This window comes from Schistocerca serialis, chromosome 2 (genome assembly GCF_023864345.2).
Source record: "Schistocerca serialis cubense isolate TAMUIC-IGC-003099 chromosome 2, iqSchSeri2.2, whole genome shotgun sequence".
Taxonomy (NCBI): domain Eukaryota; kingdom Metazoa; phylum Arthropoda; class Insecta; order Orthoptera; family Acrididae; genus Schistocerca; species Schistocerca serialis.
The window spans coordinates 455,699,043-455,720,013 of NC_064639.1; the positions used below are offsets into that span (position 1 = coordinate 455,699,043).

The following is a 20,971-nucleotide window of genomic DNA, read 5'->3' on the forward strand; positions in this document are numbered from 1 at the left end:
TAGCACTCCCCGGTGTAACACTACATTTCAAAAGTTTCTATTGTACTCATGTCAGCATTGCATAATGTCCAAATTCTGCTTCCATAGGTTACCACTCCAGTCAAATACTTGCAGAAAAGTTTTTCTAAAACTTAAATTTATTGATTTAATGGAATTAAATTTTCTTGGAGGCTTAAGTCTCAACTTTCTTCAATGAGGATAAGGGTTGAAGTAATGAGTTAAAATCTGTGGGAAGGCAGGAACTTGAACCAGGGTATCCTGCTTACTAGGCAGACATGCTAAATACTGAAATTCTGTGGCATTGTGGCTCACACAGCTGCATAGACTACGCTAGTCCAATGCTCTCCCTAACACAAATCTCAATTCATGCCTTCAGCCCATTTTTCCTTCTAAAATTGTGATCACAGGCAGGGCTTCCCCCTTACGCACTGAAATACTATTCCAATATTGGAGAGCCTTGGCAATATTGACGATGTAAGAATGGGATAATGGACTGAAGGCATGAACTGAGGTTTGTCTTAAAAGAGGGCATTGGAGTAAGTCCATGCAACTGTGTGAGCCACAATGATGTATTAGTTAGCGCATTTGCTTAGAAAGCAGGAGACCTGGGTTCAAGTCCCAGCCTAGGCACAAATTTTAATTCATTATTTCAGTCCTTTTTGACTTAAATTTGTATTTTATGTTAATACTTTCTATGCTATTATGAGTCTGTTTTATATCCTCTACTTTGGCCATTGTCAATTAGTTCACTTCACAAAATAGCAAAAACTGTCTGCTGTTCTTAATGTCTTATTGGTCAAATATTTGAGTGGAATGAAAACAAGACTCTTAAGAAATTACTTAATGGGTTTTTGTTCAGGTTTTACCTAGCTAAGTGAGGAGTGGGAAATGGACAAATGGGGTGTCAAACTGACCAGCTTGAATTCTAGTTTTGTAAAAGAAAAAAGGGGGTGAGGTGGATGGGTTGGTAGTTGCTTTAATCACAGTATTTAAGAAAAAATTAATTACTGAGTTGAGGGAAAATTGAGATATTTCGCAAATATTTGCCGCGACCTGTGTAAATGACGTGTCAGTACTTCATCTCTTCTGGACCTAGCTATTTTGCATAAGAAAGTTGCATTGCTGTGATATTTGATTTTTAAAATGGCTTACTTTGAATCATGTACTAAATTTAGGACATTTCAAGAACAGCAGATGTGTAGAAGGCACATGAGGTGTCAAAAAGTTTGTTTTCAAGACCATGTTTTTTTATTTTTTTTGTCTAGCTATTTTGCGCATCAAAAGTTACATTTATGTGATATTTAACTGTCAAAATGGTTTCCTCCAAATTGAGTACCAAAAACAGGAAATTTTGTGAAAAGATGATTCGAGGAAGTCAAATGAGCTGTCAATAAGATCATGCTTTCTGAACAAAATTTGATAATTAAATGAAATCAATCAAACGTTTTGTCTAAAAGTAAGAAATAAAATAGATTAGAGAAACATTTGGTGTTCCTTTGAATGATGCTCAAAATTGTGTACATTAAATGGCGTTCATCAGATTTTTCTCTAATGTTTTGTTTCTAAATTTTTGACAGGTGCGATGTGGCACAGTCATTTGCACACTGGACTCACATTCAGGACGACGACGTTTCACTGTGGTCTGTTTTGGTACAAGTTGTAGATAATTCTTTTGCTCTGTGAATGCTATTCCTGCTACCTTTAGAATTTCAAAGTGAGTATTTCATTGAATATTATGAAAGGGATAGATTGCTACTCATTGTAAAGGTGACACATTAAGTTGCAGACAGACACAACGAAAAGATTCTTACATATTTATCTTTCACCAAAGCCTTCTTCAGAAAAGAAAAACATACACACACACATCCTCTCATGCACACGACTGGTATCTCCAGCAGCTCCGACCAGAATGTTGAACGAAAGCAGCAATCTGGAGTGGGGCGGGCTATGGAGTGTACAGTGACCAGACTGCAAACAGGCGCAGTGTCTCTGGAAGCTGTGGGGCAAGGAGGTGGGGAGGGGGATGAGGAAAGATCGGTGGGTTCATTGGCAGAGGGAAACACACAGAGGGTGAGGGGACAAGAATAGGGAGGTTGTGATAGGACAGTGGTGGAAACTGTTGGGTGAGGGGTTGGGGCAGTAAGATACTGTAGGCTGAGGTCGGGATAATTTTTGGGAGCAGAGAATGTGTTGTAAGAATAACTTTCATTTCAGTTCAGAAAAGCTGGTGGTAGAGGGGATGCTTCAGATGAGTCAAGCTATGAAGCAGCCATTGAAATCAAGCCTGTTACATTCAGCTGCAAAGCATGTTACGTCCAACTGCATGTTTTGGCATAGGGTTGTCTACTTTGCTCTTGGCCACAGTTTGGCTGTGGTTGTTCATCCTGGTGGACAGCTGGTTGGTAGTCATATAAGTATAAAAAGCTGTGCGATGATTGCAGCCTTCACACGTGGCCTGGCCTCTGCTGGGGTAGAATAAGCCTATGACAAGGCTGGAATAGGAATTGCTGGGTGGATAGCTTTGGTAGGACTTGCACCTACATCTTTCCTAGGGATATGATCCCCTCTTCCATACGGTCTTTCCCTGCTCCTTCTCCGCACCTACCCAGATTGCTGCTTTCATTCAACATGATTGATGCATTCCAGTTGGAGGTTCTGGAGATAGCGGTCAAGTGTGCGTGAGGTGTGCTTGCTTGTGTGAAGGTGTGCTTACTTGTGTGTATGTATATATGTGTGTGTGTGTGTGTGTGTGTGTGTGTGTGTGTGTGTGTGTTTTCTGAAATAAGCTAAATGAGTAACAATCTTTTCATTGTGTATGTCTGCAACTCAACATGTCATCTTTATGGTGAGTAGCAATGCACCCTTTTCCTAATATCATTGAACATTATCAAAAGCTGCTTCTACATTTATAAACACACACGTTTCTTTCTACAGTCTGCTAAGAGAGTGATAGGGCCAACATTACCTCGCCCATTCCAAGATTTCAACAGAATCAAATTGATTGCTTCCCAGGTTAGCTTCTACTAATCATTTCATTGTTTTGAAAATAAGTTTTGCAAGTACACACATTAAAAAAAGTTTTGCATCACCCCAGTTCCCAGAACTCCTTAAGATAGACATTGCCTGTGGATATTGTATAACAGACATAGTCCCTTTGACTGTTCAGAGATGTCACTAAACGTGCCCAATGATGTAAACAACCATGCATGAGCAGTGCCTATTAGATGGAGGGGGTCCAACAGCCGATCAGTTCCAGTCATTCCACCAGGAAGGAGGTACACGGCTTGTGTTGTCTGTAGTTCAACCATGCCTAGACAGTCAATACCACAGTTCGATCACTTGCCTCTGCATTGTTACTTTGTGCCAAGAAGGACTTTCAACAAGGGAAGTGTCCAGGCATCTTGGAGTGAACCAAAGCGATGTTGTTCGGACATGGAGGAGATACAGTGAGACAGGAACTGTTGATGACATGCCTCACTCAGGCCGCCCAAGGGCTACTACTGCAGTGGACGACCACTACCTACAGATTATGGCCCAGAGGAACCCTGACAGCAATGCCACCATATTCAATAATGCTTTTTGTTCAGCCACAGGACGTCGTGTCAAGACTCAAACTGTGCGCAGTAGGCTGCATGAAGGGCAACTTCACTCCCGACATCCATGGCAAGGTTCATCTTTGCGACCACGACACTATACATCGTGGCACAGATGAGCCCAACAACATGCTGAATGTACCGCTCAGGATCGGCATCACTTTCTCTTCATCGACGAGTGTCGCATATTCCTTCAACCAGACAATTGTCAGAGACGTGTTTGGAGGCAACCCGGTCAGGCTGAACATCTTAGGCATACTGTCCAGCGAGTGCAGCAAGTTAGAGGTTCCCTGCTGTTTTGGGGTGGCATTATGTGGGGCCGATGTAAGCCACTGGTGGTCATGGATGGCACCGTAATAGCTGTACGATATGTGAATGCCATCCTCCAACGGATAGTACAACCATACCGGCAGCATATCGGTGAGGCATCTATGTTCATGGACGACAATTCGCGCCCCCATTGTGCACATCTTGTGAATGACTTCCTTCAGGATAATGACAATGTTGGACTAGAATGGCCAGCAAAAGTATGCCGTGCAAGACGACATGGTACTGGGTATTGGAGGTACCAGTGTGTACAGCAATCTGGACCACCACCTCTGAAGGTCTTGCTGTATGGTGGTACAATATGCAATGTGTGGTTTTCATGAGCAATAAAAAGGGCAGAAAAGATGTTCATGTTGATCTCTATTCCAATTTTCTGTACAGGTTCTGGAACTCTCTGAACCAAGGTGATGCAAAACTTTTTTTGATGTGTGTATTTAGCAACAAGATTTATGAAACTGGCATTCAGGTATCAGCCAGCACCTGCCTTCTTTGTTATTGGGGTTATTTGCATTGCACTAGGTGACTGATGACATTTGTTTTGTATCATATATTCTGCATTCCAGATGTAAAAGTTTTGTTATGGTTTGTTCTCCCAAGGATATTAATAATTCTCAGGGAATACAGTCTATTCCACCTGCTGAAGATGTATTACAGATTTTAAAACAGTAAGAGTTTAAAATCTGGTTCTTAAATCTACTGTACCAACATATAATCTACCCAAAACTTTCTGCTGTCTCCAGTTCTGTACAATGAATACAACCTTCTTTTATGATTCCTAAATCAGATGTTAGTAATAGTTAAACTGAGTCCTGTGGGAAATTCTATCAGGTAGCTTCTCTTTCAGTTTATTTTCCGCAGTCCATGTTCTACTACTATTTTTCCTTCTCTTTATTTCCTACTGCTGAATTCCAGTTTCCCATCTTAACTAAGAGTTCATTCTTTTAATAATTTCCTTCTTCTTCTCACATTTACTTTCTGTGCTGTCTCATTGTGTACAGAGCCAGAAGGCATATGTATTTGTATTGTTGTAGTTCATCTATCTTTGTTATGGTGAAGTTGACTATTCTGTTCATAGCTGTCAGTCACATACTTTTTCTTTATTAAATGTATTGCATTATGCCTGTTTGATTTTGTGTTAACTCAGTACTCACTTGCTCAGAAATGGTCCTTTTGCTTGCTATTGCACTCCACTAACGCAGGATATTTAAGCTAACTTGAATTTTTTAATCTGTCTTTGTGAAAAAAGGATGTAACATTCCACACTTTCATTTGCAGAGCACCAGACTTGCAATGACGAGATAGTATTTTAAATGTGGAATATTTTACCCAGGAAGGTGCCGTCATTAACTGATAATACAGGTGCATGGTACTGGAAAATAGGTGTACTTTCTCTTTTTTAACAGCTATCCCACTGTACAAACATAGTACATCCATAGTGACTAATGTTACAATGCTAGATCAGCACTTATCGCCCAGTATGTTTCCCTTGCAACTATTGAAAATGTTAGTCTGACGTCCACAAATGTCACCCCCCAATTTGTTTGTACATATGGCTACCTGCATAGCTGAGACATGGAGTCCAGTCCAGTGTGGCACAGTCCATGGTAGCTTGTAGAAGTTAATGTAGTGTTCAGGAGAGTGCACATTAATGGAAGACCATAATTAAATGCTGTATGAGACCTTCAGTTATCTGGAAAGATAACTGCTGACAGAGACGTAATATTATCTTTACAGTATCTGTGTTGTGACTGGGACTGTTCCAGCAACTCAAGAAGAATGGCTGCTAATATTAACAGTATTGTAATTGAAGTTTTCATATATTACTCATTTTAAATATATAATACCAGTTATAACTTCATGTGGGTAAATTTGCACTGATACTCTCCAAATCACTCTGCAGATGGTACTTCCCATTGTACCACTTTCTAAGGCATCTTCTGCTTCATTCAATGCATCACATGTCAGATGTTTACTTAATTGCCTCTGTGTGTGCTGTTACTAGTGTAATCATCTCTTTGTCACCCCTATGGAAATGATACATTGGAGATTATATTATACTCCTTTATTCCTCACTTAATTCTGTGTCTTGAATTTTTAAATAGGCATTCCTGAGATAGTTGGCACCTATTTTCAGTTTTCTGACAGGACAGTTATAAGATTGATGCCAAGTTCCTGAATCCATAACCACCATTCTCTTTTTCTGGTGCTTCCAATTTTCATGATAGTAAGTGTTAGTTGCAGTCTGTCTTTTGTCTAGCATATTAAGAATTTATTGTGGCAATTATGTTTTCAAATTACATCTTATGCTGTCATTGCATTGTTTATTTTTCAGCATCCCTTCCTGATGTTCTCATGACGTGGAGTCTGGGAGGATTTCATGAAATGCTGTACATCTTTGTTTTGTTCTCTACAATCTTGTTATATGAAGCAGTATCCCTCTACAACCCCGTTAATGCAGTGGCATGCAAAGTTAACTGCTAATCTAAAATAATCTGATGAATCACTGTTGTTTTTCTTCGCCTTACTTTTCCCTATATTTGTTTTGATGGCTCTCCTTAAATTGCAGTCAATTCTTCTGCAGTGTGTATAGCAAGCATCACATGGTTTAAGATGTATGGACTTGTATTATCAGTGTTTGTGATGTGCTCCATGTAGGCAGCTAACCACTGCACTTTACTGGTTCTCTATACACAGAGTCATATATCCCATTCATATGTGGAAACATTAAAAGTGAAAACAGTCAGTTTATGTGCAATCTGGGCTACAAATCTTTGCGTTATTTTTCACAATGATTTAAACTGCTCACCAAAAACCTACACAAGCAGAATTATTTATGAGAGAGAACAAATACTTGTAGAATTACGATTAAATATAGGCTCCATAAACAATTTGCAGATTTTTTCTTATATCATCAGATACAATGTATACAGAGCAAGCATTTTTCTCTCTGCATTTGAAAACCTTACAGAAATTCAAAGGAAGCATAGGCTTTGTGGGGCTAAGAATTGCGATATTTCATTGATGAATTAATTTAGAAGTACCTCTTTCTTTAATGTTCTCACTAAGGAATAGAAATTTACGTAATGCTCCACCTGAAGTGTACAAAAAATGGACACAAGTTTACCAGGCCACCATATCTGTAGAAAAGTAATTTTTCAACGTGGGGAAGATAAAAAGAAGAGAGAGATTCGAAGTCCCACCAGAGTCAAAAATGTTTTCCTAGCATGGCTATTCTACCCACAGAAAAGACAGTTTCCCTTTAATTAGAGTGCTTCTATTAACACCAGAAGCACTAAATTCACTCAGCAAGAAATATGAATTATTTTTATACGTGTAGGGGAAAGTAGTACAGAGTGAAACAAAAATTATGCTTTTGATGATTTTTGTGCAGTTATTTGGTACAGAACAAAATGCTTGTATTTACTTAAAAGGACATTTCTTTGCCAACTGTTTGGAACAAAATAATAATTTGGCAGCTAATTACCAAAAGAAATTTCAACTCAAAAAAACATGGCAACTATTTCGCATTTATTTGTGGTAATGACAAAAATTCCTGGATGGAGCAATACATAAAATAAGGAATGGCAGCTGCTCATCTATAGCGGATTGATAGGTGGAGCACAGAACATGTGTACGTCTGCTAGAAAAAGAGCTAGTTCTTGAAAGCTAGTGAGAACAGTGTTTTCTGTTGGGTATTGGTGTGCTCCATGCATCACTTCAGTATAGATGAGAGATTGCATTGCCCTTATTTTATGTATCACATTGATTTATGTTTTAATAAATGTAAAACTTGAATAGTTTTGATTACACATAAAACGTAAATATATAAGTTAAATTATTAATGATAAGATAGAAAAAGTTCTATTCAATGTGCATAGAGTCCGTTAAAATTAATTGGAAACGGAATATAATTTGACAGTCTCTTAGTCACAGGCAACATTGGAGGCACGTTATCACATCTTTATGTGACATACAAGCTACGTGCTCTGCAGTCTTCCACTTCTGGGTGTACATAACCTGAGGTTTTTATTTATTTATTTTTATTTTTGGGCACCACTTTAGCTGCAAAATAATACATACACTTTAGCTACAAAAAAATAAATCATTCAGAAATTTTACCAAAATATAGTTGCGAGTCATGACATCTTGGTTCAACTCTCAAAATCTAGTGATGAACTGACCTCTGATTCATCAGAAGACATCTCATCTTTACACTTTGTTCATCACTTTCACATGAAGCTCTGTTACTTTCACATTGCTTACTTTTATGCTCTTCACACTTCTTTTCTCTTTTTTCTTCTAATTTTCCTTAAAGTTTTTTCTTCAATATCAGCTTTCTCAGGTGTTGAATTCAAAATGACGTGTCTCCCTTTAGTGTGTCAAGTTGTTTTGGAGATGGTTTTTGGGAACAATAAACCTTGTTTGGTGAGCTTTGATTTGCTGGCGCTACCATTATCAGAGTATAAACTGCTCATAGACACTTTGCAAAAACTGAAGGACACCAATTCCAAATGCCCAGTATTGTTGATGGACAGCAACATTATGTTGCAGGATAATGCCTGCCCACATGTTGCCAAAGTTGTTTAGACTACTCTGCTGAATTTTCATTGGGAATGCAGTCCTAGACTCTCCCGATGTAATTTCCATATTTTTGAAGCCCTGAAGAAATGCATTTGTGGCCATCGACAGAGAGGTGTTTGCACAGGTATAATAAAGGTTCTGTAGGCAACTGCAAACACTTTTACATGAAGGCTTGATCATCCTGTCTCACACTTAGATAAACGTATTAACAGTTATGGTAATCACTTTTGAAATAATAAACAGTTTACTTGCTTTTTCCATCTGTCTCATTTTAGTTTGACTGCCCATTAAACAGGGTGAGTCAGGAGGCAAGGTACATACTTTGAGGGGTGATAAATAGTATTGGTGATTCTGAACAAAAGCTCCAAATGAACATGTGTACTCTTCTTAACTGTATATCTGACATAGACAGCTGTTTGAAAATCACAGAAGTGAGTCGCATGTCCATCTTCACCAGCACTCGCGTGCAAATATGACCAAAGTGACATTAGATTACGTAGTGTTGACTTTACTTCATTGTGTCGCAGTGCTCTTAATTTGTCGAGGTGGGCTACGAATCCTGCAAGCGTGTGCTCTAGTAAAAGGATTGTACAAATGAGCACAGATCATCTACACAGCAGCTGTCCACAAGACTGCAAAATGCATTGCAGTTTATGGTGGACTGTTTGAACATCTTTTGTGAGAAAATGTGCACAATGAAACAAAACATTGGATCACAATGTTTCATTTACTGTCACCTGCATTTGCCCTGTTCCCCATTGTTTTCATCAGTTTCTTCATAAACTGTTAAGAACAGGACATATGTTCATATGATGTTTTCTAGCCAAAATCTCTAATACTTTCACCCCTCTAAGTATTTACCTTTCCACCTGACTCAGATTGTATGATCACAAAATAGCAAGTTCATCCTAGTTAGATATTTCACGGAAAATATTAAACTTAATGGATGTTAATTGTAATGTCTGACATTAACATAGAAAGATTAATACAAATCACCAAATTTTCCATTATTGCAGCCAAAGATGTCTTAGCTCAAGGTCAATGTATAGGGCTATCAATATGGGGGAGGGGGGAATTGGATGTTTGACTATGTACAACATATAGGGATATTAACATGGGATGAGGGGGAATAGAAATGGAGGAAGTGGAATGTTCCACTCTGTATGATATTTCATCGTGTACTTGTCTTGTCTCCCTCATGTTGCCCAAGTTAAAGGGAGACACTGAGTGGGACATTAAAAAGTTGAACTCAATGAAAGTAAGGATAATTTCTAAGTAAAGATAGTATCTTGTGCAAACTTTTGTTCCAAACTTGTTATTCCTTAGATGATATACTAAATTACTTCCACATTTCTTAAGCACTAAATGTGACTGTACCAAAACTTGTACCCAATTAAGGATCATGGAGGGTAACTGCAAACAGGCACCGATACTTTTTCGGTAGGCTTTGAACCATTATATCTATCTTCAGAGGGCTGCAGCTGCTTCATTACTGTCATCAGTAACATGTCAATTTACTTCCATGATTGTTTTCTTCATTTATTGGCATTTGACCATAACCACTATTCTGTGATATTTTCAAGTGAACTATGTTGCAGCTTCTGACTTGTGCTTCAGAAGCAAAGATTTTGTTCATAACATTAATATGTACTTGCGGTAGTACATATACTTACATTAGCAGACTCCTTAGTTTTTTGGACTTTTCATTCCATATTCCAAGGAACAGTGAGCTGTTAGATCCAGCCCAAGTTTAATATTTTCTATTCCCCCTCATCCCATGTTAATATCCCTATATGTTGTACATAGTCAAACGTCCAATTCCCCCCTCCCCCATATTGATAGCCCTATACATTGACCTTGAGCTAAGACATCTTTGGCTGCAATAATGGAAAATTTGGTGATTTGTATTAATCTTTCTATGTTAATGTCAGACATTACAATTAACATCCAGCTCAAGTTCTTTCCAGCTATTTTTTAAGTTATTAATAAAAATAGAAAATTTTAAAAATTTAATGTTGTTAAATTTAACACAACAATCAGATGACGATAGTTACATCGCAGAGTAAGAAAACATTTGCATGCCATCTTTGTTTATTACTGTAAAAAAAAAAAAAAAAAAAAAAAAAAAAAAAAAAAAAAAAAAAAAAAAAAATTGTACATAAGACTCTCGAATTATACAGAGCTTGTGAAAGCCGTACGAAGAAGAGATTTTATGATTCAGAGAATTCAGGTGCTTGTTCTGAGATTCAGTTCACCAGCAGTAATAGCAATTTTGTGCCAGAGTCAAGTGCATAATACCCTAATCTTTGCTTAGTTTAGTATGTGATGTGAACTGAACAGGATAATTAGGTTTTGACCTTCAGAAGAAAGTGCCAAATATTGCTTGAAATTTGTACATAAAATAGAGCCATACCTTATTGATATAAACCCACTTTTTATAATGTGGGTATAGTCTTCCAAAATGCATAGTGGAAAGTTAATAAATGTGACTGATTACAGTAATTTGTAATCAGTCAGCCCTACCCTAAAATGTTCATTTAAGGATAACTGGTTTACTTTTTTATTTTTAGTTAAATTATTGCATTTCAACAAGACTGTTGTATCAACCTTATTAACACACACTAGGTAGCAAACACATGCAGTTGCAATCGACAGCCTTAATCCAGTAATCTCCATTCCACAACCCTTTGTTTTCTGTTTCCAGAAAAAACCTTGATTCTTTTTGCATCTGCATTTGTTATTTTTTCTTTTTGGAAAAATTGTTTGCCTTTTACAGTTTCAAAAGGATATTATTGTAAATGCAACTAGTATGTAGAAACAATGCACAAGACTTCAGCAGCTGCCAAGTACGATAGGAAATATCATCAATATCTCAGTTCATGATTGTGATGATGTTAAATTACTGAAAGCAATACTGGAAAAGATTAAACTTGTGTAATTTTCTGTTTTTAATAACACAGATCAACTGGATCCTTTTCTTTACATTTTTGTAACTGTGGAGATTGACATTACTCTGTACATTTTGCAAACAGGAATACCTTATGTAAAAATTTATGACTGCCAGAGAGCACATTTCGTGATACAAATTCTTTTAGAGAACGTGTAGATAAAAATTGAGAGTTTTGTAGAAGTGCAGGCACTAAGGAAACTTGAACTGTTGATATGACACTATAGACTGAGAAAAAAAAACCTCTCTTAAATTTCACCTTTAAAATTCCTCAAATAATTTTGTAAAACCAAATATCATAGGTTTCTCTCTGATCAACAAAAATAGAATTATTTAAACTCTCTCTCTCTCTCTCTCTCTCTCTCTCTCTCTCTCTCTCTCTCTCTCTATCAGTGGTGGGAGAGCCTAAGATTACTCCATGTCTACAATATAACATCTATTTTTAATACTATACATAAAGAAATGCTTAACGTACATTGGACAGCAACTATCAACATAAGAGATATCAACTTATTAGTGAGAGGAGAGGGAGAAAGGAAGGATAAGACTGAGACAGGATTATAAGATTGCATTAACAGGCTTTACAGAAGTGAATTGTACCTTACTGATGAAATTTCTCCTATTTATTTGGTTAGTTTCTTATGTATCACAATGTCTCAAGTAATTCATTTAAATAATGTTACAAGAAACAGATTTAGATGTCCAGGCATAACTGTGATGCATCTCATATTTATACCAAGTCTGTCTGTTAAATGTTAGCATTGTTTTTGTGGAGTATGGTAAGAACACATGTATGGCAAGTATCAGAAGTGACACCTACTTCAGCTCTATTGGAACATTCCACCCATTTGATGAGCCATAAAATCTTATTCTCTGGCTCGTAAACTGGATAAGGGGGAGAAGGAGGAAGGGGGGACAATTTACCAGTTGCTGAAACAATAAAAGTGGCACAGTTGAGTATTTGGTTTAAAACGCTGACGAAAAAATTATAATAATTTGAATGCCACAATAGTCACTTGACTGAAGCTAAGTTAAAGATGGGAGGAAATTATAGAATGGAATCAAATCAATAAAGGAGAAAATATGGAAGATGTGCTCAAGAGTGCGTACATGTTAGAAAAATGAGGTCGGCAGGACATGTGTCTAGCATCTATAAAAATGGGTTGGTTTGGAATGGCTATTTTAAAGATAAGAATGATTATACACAATTATTGTTGTGGTCTTCGTCATGTGGTGTAACGTAATTCTACATGCCTTTTGTGAAGCATGCCACCACCATACATCATAAATATCTTCCTACTTTTTGAGTGGCATTTGCAATTTACATGCGCAAGCAGATAGGTTTTTACATACAAAGTGTTCAGTTCTCAGTTCAGTGATATGGATGGCATGCAACAAACTAACAGAAGGGAGCAAACAAGTACAAATACACTGTAAAGCAAAATTATTTCTTGTTGTAGGACATGTCACTTGCAGAAAATTGCAACAGTTTGCCCATTCACTTCTACTAACCACCCAGCAACCAGCGACATTTAGTCATCTTTCAGACATGATAGCAATAAAGAGCACTAATCACTGACAGCTGCTCTCATGGGAAAAGTAGATGGAAAATTTCTCTCCCAAAAATAGCCTTAACTATGAAGTCGTGTGTGTGTGTGTGTGTGTGTGTGTGTGTGTGTGTGTGTGTGTGTGTGTGTGTGTCAATGATGTCACCTGTGATTTATGTTCTCTGGGAGTCCCCTCCATAGTGTAGCAGTAGTGTTACCACCTACCACGCAGGGGGCCTGGTTGATTCCCGCCAGGGGACTGGGTGTTGTGTGTCCTTCTCAGCATTTTCATCATCATTGACTCACAAGTCGCCCATGTGGCATCAACTAAAAAGGACTTGCAATATGACCGCCGAACTCCCTTGATTGGGGCCTCCCGGCCAACAATGCCATATGATGATTTAATTTCATTTATGTTCTCTGGGCCAGCCGCTGTGGCCGAGTGGTTCTATGCGCTTCAGTCCGGAACCGTGCTGCTCCTACGATCGCAGGTTCAAATGGCTCTGAGTACTATGGGACTCAACTTCTGAGGTCATTAGTCCCCTAGAACTTAGAACTAGTTAAACCTAACTAACCTAAGGACATCACACACATCCATGCCCGAGGCAGGATTAACCTGCGACCGTAGCGGTCTCGTGGTTCCAGACTGCAGCGCCTAGAACTGCACAGCCACTTCGGCCGGCTCGCAGGTCCAAATCCTGCCTCGGGCATGGATGTGTGTGATGTCCTTAGGTTAGTTAGGGTTAAGTAGTTCTAAGTCTAGGGGACTGATGACCTCAGATGTTAAGTCCCATAGTGGTTAGAGCCATTTGAACCATATGTTCTCTGGAAAATGATCTTGGTAAAGAAGATTGTATAGTGATTATTAGGGCTACAGGGGACAGTTTGGATTGTAATATAAACTACACATGAGGAATGTGTCATCTGTGGAACATTCTGTCAAATATGTAAATAAAGAGCTTAGAAGTCATTGAATGGTGTAACGCACTCTTACACAAGTGTTTATTTCCAACCACGTTTGTACTTGTGAATATTACTGGTAAGAGGTTACATGTACAATTTTCATTTGCATTCAGGGAAACGAGCACTGTTTTTGAATCTACATGATTTCCAGCATTCTCATGGGGCTGTTTCTAAGGTAAATATTTCTGAAATAACAGTTGCAACAATCAGTGGAGAAAAAAAGATGGCAGCACAAAGGCATCAACCATAATAGATTTGAGCTTAATAAAAAGGAAGATGAGTTCATTATATTGCTACAGGTAGCTGAAAAATAAATGTGTACTTCAGTAACACTCAGAAATCTGAGATTGTGGTTCTAAAAGTGCAGTCCCTCAATCGCAAATGTTTCAAAATTCATCAAGAAACTAGGGAAGGCATTAATATTACTTACTAGAAACAACTGGGAACTGATTCTATGTGGAAATTTCAATACAGATTTCATCCCGGATCAAGGGCACGCCAAGATACCAACATGCAGATGTTGTTTATCCCACAGTAACATTCTCAAGACACTGTGCAGCAACAATTGATATTTTTGTTTCTAAATCCGGATCTTTCTTGAAATAACGTGTGATCCTCCTCATACATGGTTCACTGACTATAATTATCAAATGGCAGCAATAACATAACCCAACCAATCAAGTTTAATGAAGGTAAATGTAAAGTTTCAGAGAATCATAAATGCTGACTCAAATATACCACCAGAGAGAATTTACAGGATGGAGAAATAGGAGCAGCAGATGGAAAATTTCTCCCCCCAAAATAGCCTTAACTATGAATCCTGTTTTTTCTTTACAACAGGCCAGGGACAACTGCAGCAACAGCATAATCTTGTAGTCAGAAAGAAATACCTTTACTTAACCGAGAAGACTAGCTCTAATTAATGCTTAAAAATGCACACAGTCAAACATGCAAATTCTTCAGTGGCATCTGCAAGGCAAACATCCAGCACTATGCACAAAAAATTCCAATTAAAAAAATCACGTTGGAGTATTGGTACGCATGAAATACACTCACAGTAGTGAAGGTAATATTGAATCATAAAACTGGAGTATGGACAAATTGTATTAAATTCAAATCACTGGCTACTAAATTTATACTACACCAGCAGGCATTAGATTTTTGCAAACCTTTGTTTTGTGTCTTTATCATTTTTAACTGTACTTCTGTGAAGCAGAGATTTGAGATGAGCATTTGCCCAAATGAGTATGGGAAACTGCCAACAAATCACTGGCTCAAAAGCATACCAACAACAATTGTAATCCACCACTGTAACTCATCTGGGTTTGGTTCGCCTCTGTCCCGCATCCCAGAATGCTTTTGCATTAAGCTATATGAACCAGTGAATAATTCAACCAGTACTGTAATCTTGTACTGCCAAAAATAAAAGGAATGAGACTATATTTGGGGAGAAAACCTTAAATATGATGTAATTCAAGGTCCAGTTCTTGGCCAGCTCCTGACATACTGATATACCAGACAGTGGAGAACTCTTCAAACACATCCATACCCAAAACTGCCAGGAGTTATTGCAGATGGTTCACAGCAAATTTCTTAACCTATAATCTTAGTGACTAAGATTATGCTCATGCAAATAAATTAAAATAGCATGCTGCTAATGTAAATAGAATTAATTGGAGATATAATGGGTGAGGCTTCACACCAGCACAGGGATAAGCCAACATATTTAGTGCTGCACGAAGTCATGTATGTCCAGCCGCCACGACACCGCATCAGTAGTGAGGCTCTGTTGTCGTTGCTGGCACACAGTGTCACGCATAAGGTGTAGCCATTGCCAGCCTTGTGGCAGTCAATGTGTTAATCAAAAAGTGCCTGGCAGGTTCACACTTACAAATCTCTCATTATGTTGATCTGCAGATGAGATTATTACCAAACATTCAGCATCCTGTCCTACAGCACAATGTTCTGTTAAGGTGAAAAAGTAGTTATTCTACTGAAGGGTCCAACAGGAATATTTTGTACAGCTGATAACTGAATGCCTCACAAAAGCTGTTTTAGGGGCTTCAAGATTCTTACTTGCATATCAAAAACACACTTTCTATTGGTATTTGTGGTTAATAACAAGAGAATTTAAGCTAGACTGTGCAATTCACAATGACAATATTAGAAATAAAAAGCATTTCCAAACAGATCCCTATCTAGTGTTTACGTAACTCATCTCTGTGCCACGACATTGCATCAGTCACTTTTAAATGCTTGACAAGGGTGCATATGCAAAACAAAACATGGGCATAAGCAGACATACCCTTTAAACAATATCTACAAGCTGTGAACAAGCGCTACAGGGAGTTAGTTTGAAAAATTTCTTAGTTGCAATATGAAGACAACTTTCATACTAATTTTTCATTACTTCTATTTTATCCAGTATTTCTGTGATTCGTGTATTTGTAAGGCAAGAAAATAATTTAAAAAATGTTGCCAATACCTACCTCACCAGTACAAATCTCATAACATGTCTACTAAAAGATAAATACTTTGTGTGCCTGTAATGTTCATAAATTATATTCTAGAAGAATCTAGCAGTAGCCCATTTATGTGCTGCTTAATTGTACTTTAGGCCTATCTGCAAAAAACTATATGGGTATATTTAGGACTTGCATATATCTGTGAAGTTTACATACCATCACGATTAAACCACTGTACAAACCTTCCATCATCTGAACTAGGCCATGGATTTTAACAGAGAACTTCATGAGCGTTACTCATTTATGCACCAAAATGAAAAGGCTGAGCCAATTCTCGACATCCATTAGTAAAAAACTAGTGAAAAATGTGTTTAAGAAAACTGTCCTTCCTGTACTTTTACTTCTAGGTGTTAGTTTACAACTGGCCAGTGTATATCACAACCACACTGCAGCTGAGACAATACTTAACATATGTTGTCCCTGAGTTACCAGGAAGGGCTATACGGATATGGTTACCCGATAACAGATTTATTACTCTGATGGACCTTTTCTATTTTACAGTGTATTTGAGACACTATATAGAAAAATGTAATAATGAAAAATTAATCAAGATTTCAACTGGGAGAAACATAAGGTTTAAAACCCTTACAAAAATAGATAAGAACATGAATTTACTATTTAACACATTTTTCTATTATTACAGAACAAGTATTCCTGTGCATAAAATATACATCAACAAACTTCATAAAACACTGTACACAAACAGTATAAACATTCCAGCACCTCTTTGGTACTTATTTTAGTCAACAACAACAAAAAAAGAAAAGATTACAGCAGAGTAAATTATTAGATTACTGTTCTAAATCAAGTCGTCTTACTCGTACACGTTGTTTGTAATGATACTCTTTAAGATAGGATTTCAGAGACTTAGGCAAGTTTAACTGATTTAATCCATCGTAGGTGGCCCTGCTACATACAACAGCTCGACACAAGTGTTGCAGGGGAAATGTGAAATTTCTGTGCAGTGGTATTGTAAGCATCGGTTCAAAAAACATGCAACACGATGGATCCTTATAATGCTCAATAAGACCACAAACTGTTGGTGAAGCAAATACACCTGGATCATGTGAATCAAAACTAAAGCGGTGGTTCCACTGTTCAATGCGTGCATGCAGAGATCGCCCGTATTTTCTGAAACTAACTGAAAACAGATATTCATCTTGTGCAGAATCTCTAAGAAGAAATGTACCCTCAGGTTTGCCCTCCAACAATCGCTCTGCCTCATAACGATCCATTTTACCCCAATAAAATGAGCAAGAAGTAATCTGCAGAAGATCAGGCACCAGACAATGAATATAATCCACTTGGGTGTGAACAGTTCTTGGTATTCCTGACGACAGATTCATGTCTATTTGTGGACACGCTGAGAACGCTGATGGATGGAAATTCAAATGTGATTGGAAGAATGCTGTGAATTCATCAAGTGAGATCTGGATGTGAGCAGATGGGAGAAATCCAGGTGGTGGCTCGACACCTTCTGCAATTTCTCTCGCCCGCTCTATTCTCGCCCTTTCATCACAATCTTCAATTGGATAATCTTCAGGGTTAAATCTGGACATGTCAATGAGATGTTCTGCAGATACCACTGCTCGTAATGTATTGTCACTCGATGGTGGGTTTACAGTGGAATTTGTCTTGCTACTCTCTTGTAATCCAGTTTCTCCAGCACCTGCTTTGAAAATAACACCTGCCCCTAGGTGGTGATCTTCTGTCCTACGATAGCCTGTGCATATGCAAGATTCACAACTGATATTGGGCTCTGCAATATCTGTATCTGCAGACACTGGTCCACAGTTTCCACCACCCTTCAGGCGAGCACAATTAAATTTCAGAACCCAATGATTTCTTTTCTTCTTGCCGCAGCTGCCCAATTCCTTTGATGATCTTCCCAGTTTGGTTCTTGATCTTTTACCATTTACAAGAGTAAGAGTCTGTCCATTATAGCTACCACTTAATATTTCCAGATTCTGTTCTTCAGCTGCACTGGATGTGCCTTCATCAACACAATTATAGTCACCTTTTGCAATACAGGAATATTCAGTATGGTAAGAGCACAAATCACTTTCCACCACATTTACACTTGCTTCATCTATTCTAAAGCCCTCAATACCTATATTATAAATGCTCTCAAAATGTTGATCAACATGTTCTACAACCTGAACTGCACTATTTTCAGGACAACTGAGTGCCTCTGTCGTATTATCTGCAACTGTGCTACAGGCATTACTATTGCTTCCACTTGGACTTCCAGACACTGAGTCTTCACCAGTAACATGAAAACTGCCTGATGTTGCTACTCCAGTTTCTTCGTCTTCCATAACGCCAAAGTAACCTCTTAGGTCACTAAGCCGCTGACCCATCACTTATGATGATTACCGCACTGCAACTTCTTGCTACGAAATTTTGTCATCTTGAAGCATGTGGCACAATGGGCATGACGTGACAAGAACCTGCAAAACATAAATGACACTTCTGAGAAATGTTAAATTATTTTCCAAATGAACTTGTGGGCAATAAAATTTCTTTTTTGCTTATAGGGTATATAACATAGATAACTCAATTCGGCGCAATTAGGGTCACTTGAATTTAGATTACTTTCACTCATCCCCCACCACCCACATACTGACAGCAAGAGTGGCGGAGATAAAGCATCGAACTGTGTGCTGTATAAACAGGATGTCCAATAAGGACGTTTTACAGGTGTCTACATTTTCATCAATTTAATGTTGAGTCATAAACTACAATGGAAAAGTTGACTTCCATTATCTATATATACAATTTTAAACGATGTTTTGTTTACTACTTGTTCTTCCAAACTTTAAAAACATCAACATAGCAATGTCGATGTATTTCAAAGTATGTCAATACACACAAAGCAAAATTGTTGTTGCTCTTCTCAGCAAGAACGCAAGTAAATACACCGTAAGTACAGCACTTCCTAGCAGTTGCGTCGCGAAAACGATGGGGCACATCAAATATGATCGTTTGAAATGTCTAAAACCCAGAATATGTTTAACGATCAAATTCAATCTGTGAAGTGAATGTCATACAAGGGCAATCTCCAACGCATACTTTGATCTCAAGCGATATGGTGGCCATTTTGAGTTAATTCACCACTCATCACTTTCACTTCCGTCTTATCACACTATTACAGAAGAAGCGTACAGGTTTAAAGGCAATTTGGTTTTGGGTTCATTTGACATACGACCACAAACACGTAACTTTTTGGAACGCATATGCTTTAAAGCTAAAACACCAAGCAATTAATTAGGTAGAAGGAACACCAAGGCTAAACTAGAAATACTTCATTATGTTAATTATTCGAAAATGTAATATTAGATACTTCAGTACCTTTGCCTCGCAACAAATCTTTATTTCCAAATTTCATCTGCAAAAACAATTATATCTTTCCCTAACAGGAAAACACGAACATATTCAAAGATATACTCTAAATTGATTCACGAACAGTGATAAAAGCGCTGTCTGGCGGTAGAAAGTTTAATTCGCGCTAATGGCAAAGATTTTCAGCCACGTTTCCACAGCACACAAAAGCATACACAAGCAAAACTGCAAAATAGCCCTCGGAGACCAGTTAACAAACATCTGTTATCAGCTGGATACCGGAAACTGAAGTTGGCTTAAAGATGTGAAAAGCAATGGTATTGTGTTTTTTCGCCACAGTGTCATAGTTCAGATCCCACTTCATTTCCTTTTTTTCGTTAACGGAATGAGCGACAGCCAACAATCACTTCTTTTCTTATTCCAAAATTCGAGCATTGATCTCGTACTCATTATTTGTGCGTAGTGTATAGTTTTACTTTTCTGATGGAAATGTGTGACGAAGGCCTCCCGTCGGGTAGACCGTTCGCCTGGTGCAAGTCTTTCGATTTGACGCCACTTCGGCGACTTGCGCGTCGATGGGGATGTGATGGCGAAAAAAGGTTATAGATATTTTACTTATCTACAAAAAGCAGAAGGGTAAATAAAAACCGAAAATAATAATGGACAAGCAGTTGGCGTAGTCGGTTGCAGTATTTACGGTACACTTCCAAATGCGTTGTTATTTCGTAACACTTAAGCGCCATCAACTGTGTCATTGTAATTCGACAATATAAATAAGTACAATAGAAAATGCAAATATATATATATATATATATATATATATATATATATATATATATATATATATCAACTGTGTCATTGTAATTCGACAATATAAATAAGTACAATAGAAAATGCAAATATATATATATATATATATATATATATATATTTGCATTTTCTATTGTACTTATTTATATTGTCGAATTACAATGACACAGTTGATGGCGCTTAAGTGTTACGAAATAACAACGCATTTGGAAGTGTACCGTAAATACTGCAACCGACTACGCCAACTGCTTGTCCATTATTATTTTCGGTTTTTATTTACCCTTCTGCTTTTTGTAGATAAGTAAAATATCTATAACCTTTTTTCGCCATCACATC

General features: G+C 37.7%; 1 protein-coding gene across 1 annotated transcript; it reads right to left on the minus strand.

The window, feature by feature from the left end:
* Positions 1–17,077: 17,077 nt before the first annotated feature.
* Positions 17,078–19,984, minus strand: LOC126457346 (uncharacterized). Its single transcript, XM_050093568.1, has 2 exons — positions 19,835–19,984; positions 17,078–18,933 (listed from the first exon to the last, which is right to left on the minus strand). Exon 2 carries the CDS (start codon positions 18,841–18,843, stop codon positions 17,275–17,277), a length of 1,569 nt encoding a protein of 522 aa, XP_049949525.1. The 5' UTR covers positions 18,844–18,933; positions 19,835–19,984; the 3' UTR covers positions 17,078–17,274.
* Positions 19,985–20,971: the final 987 nt, after the last annotated feature.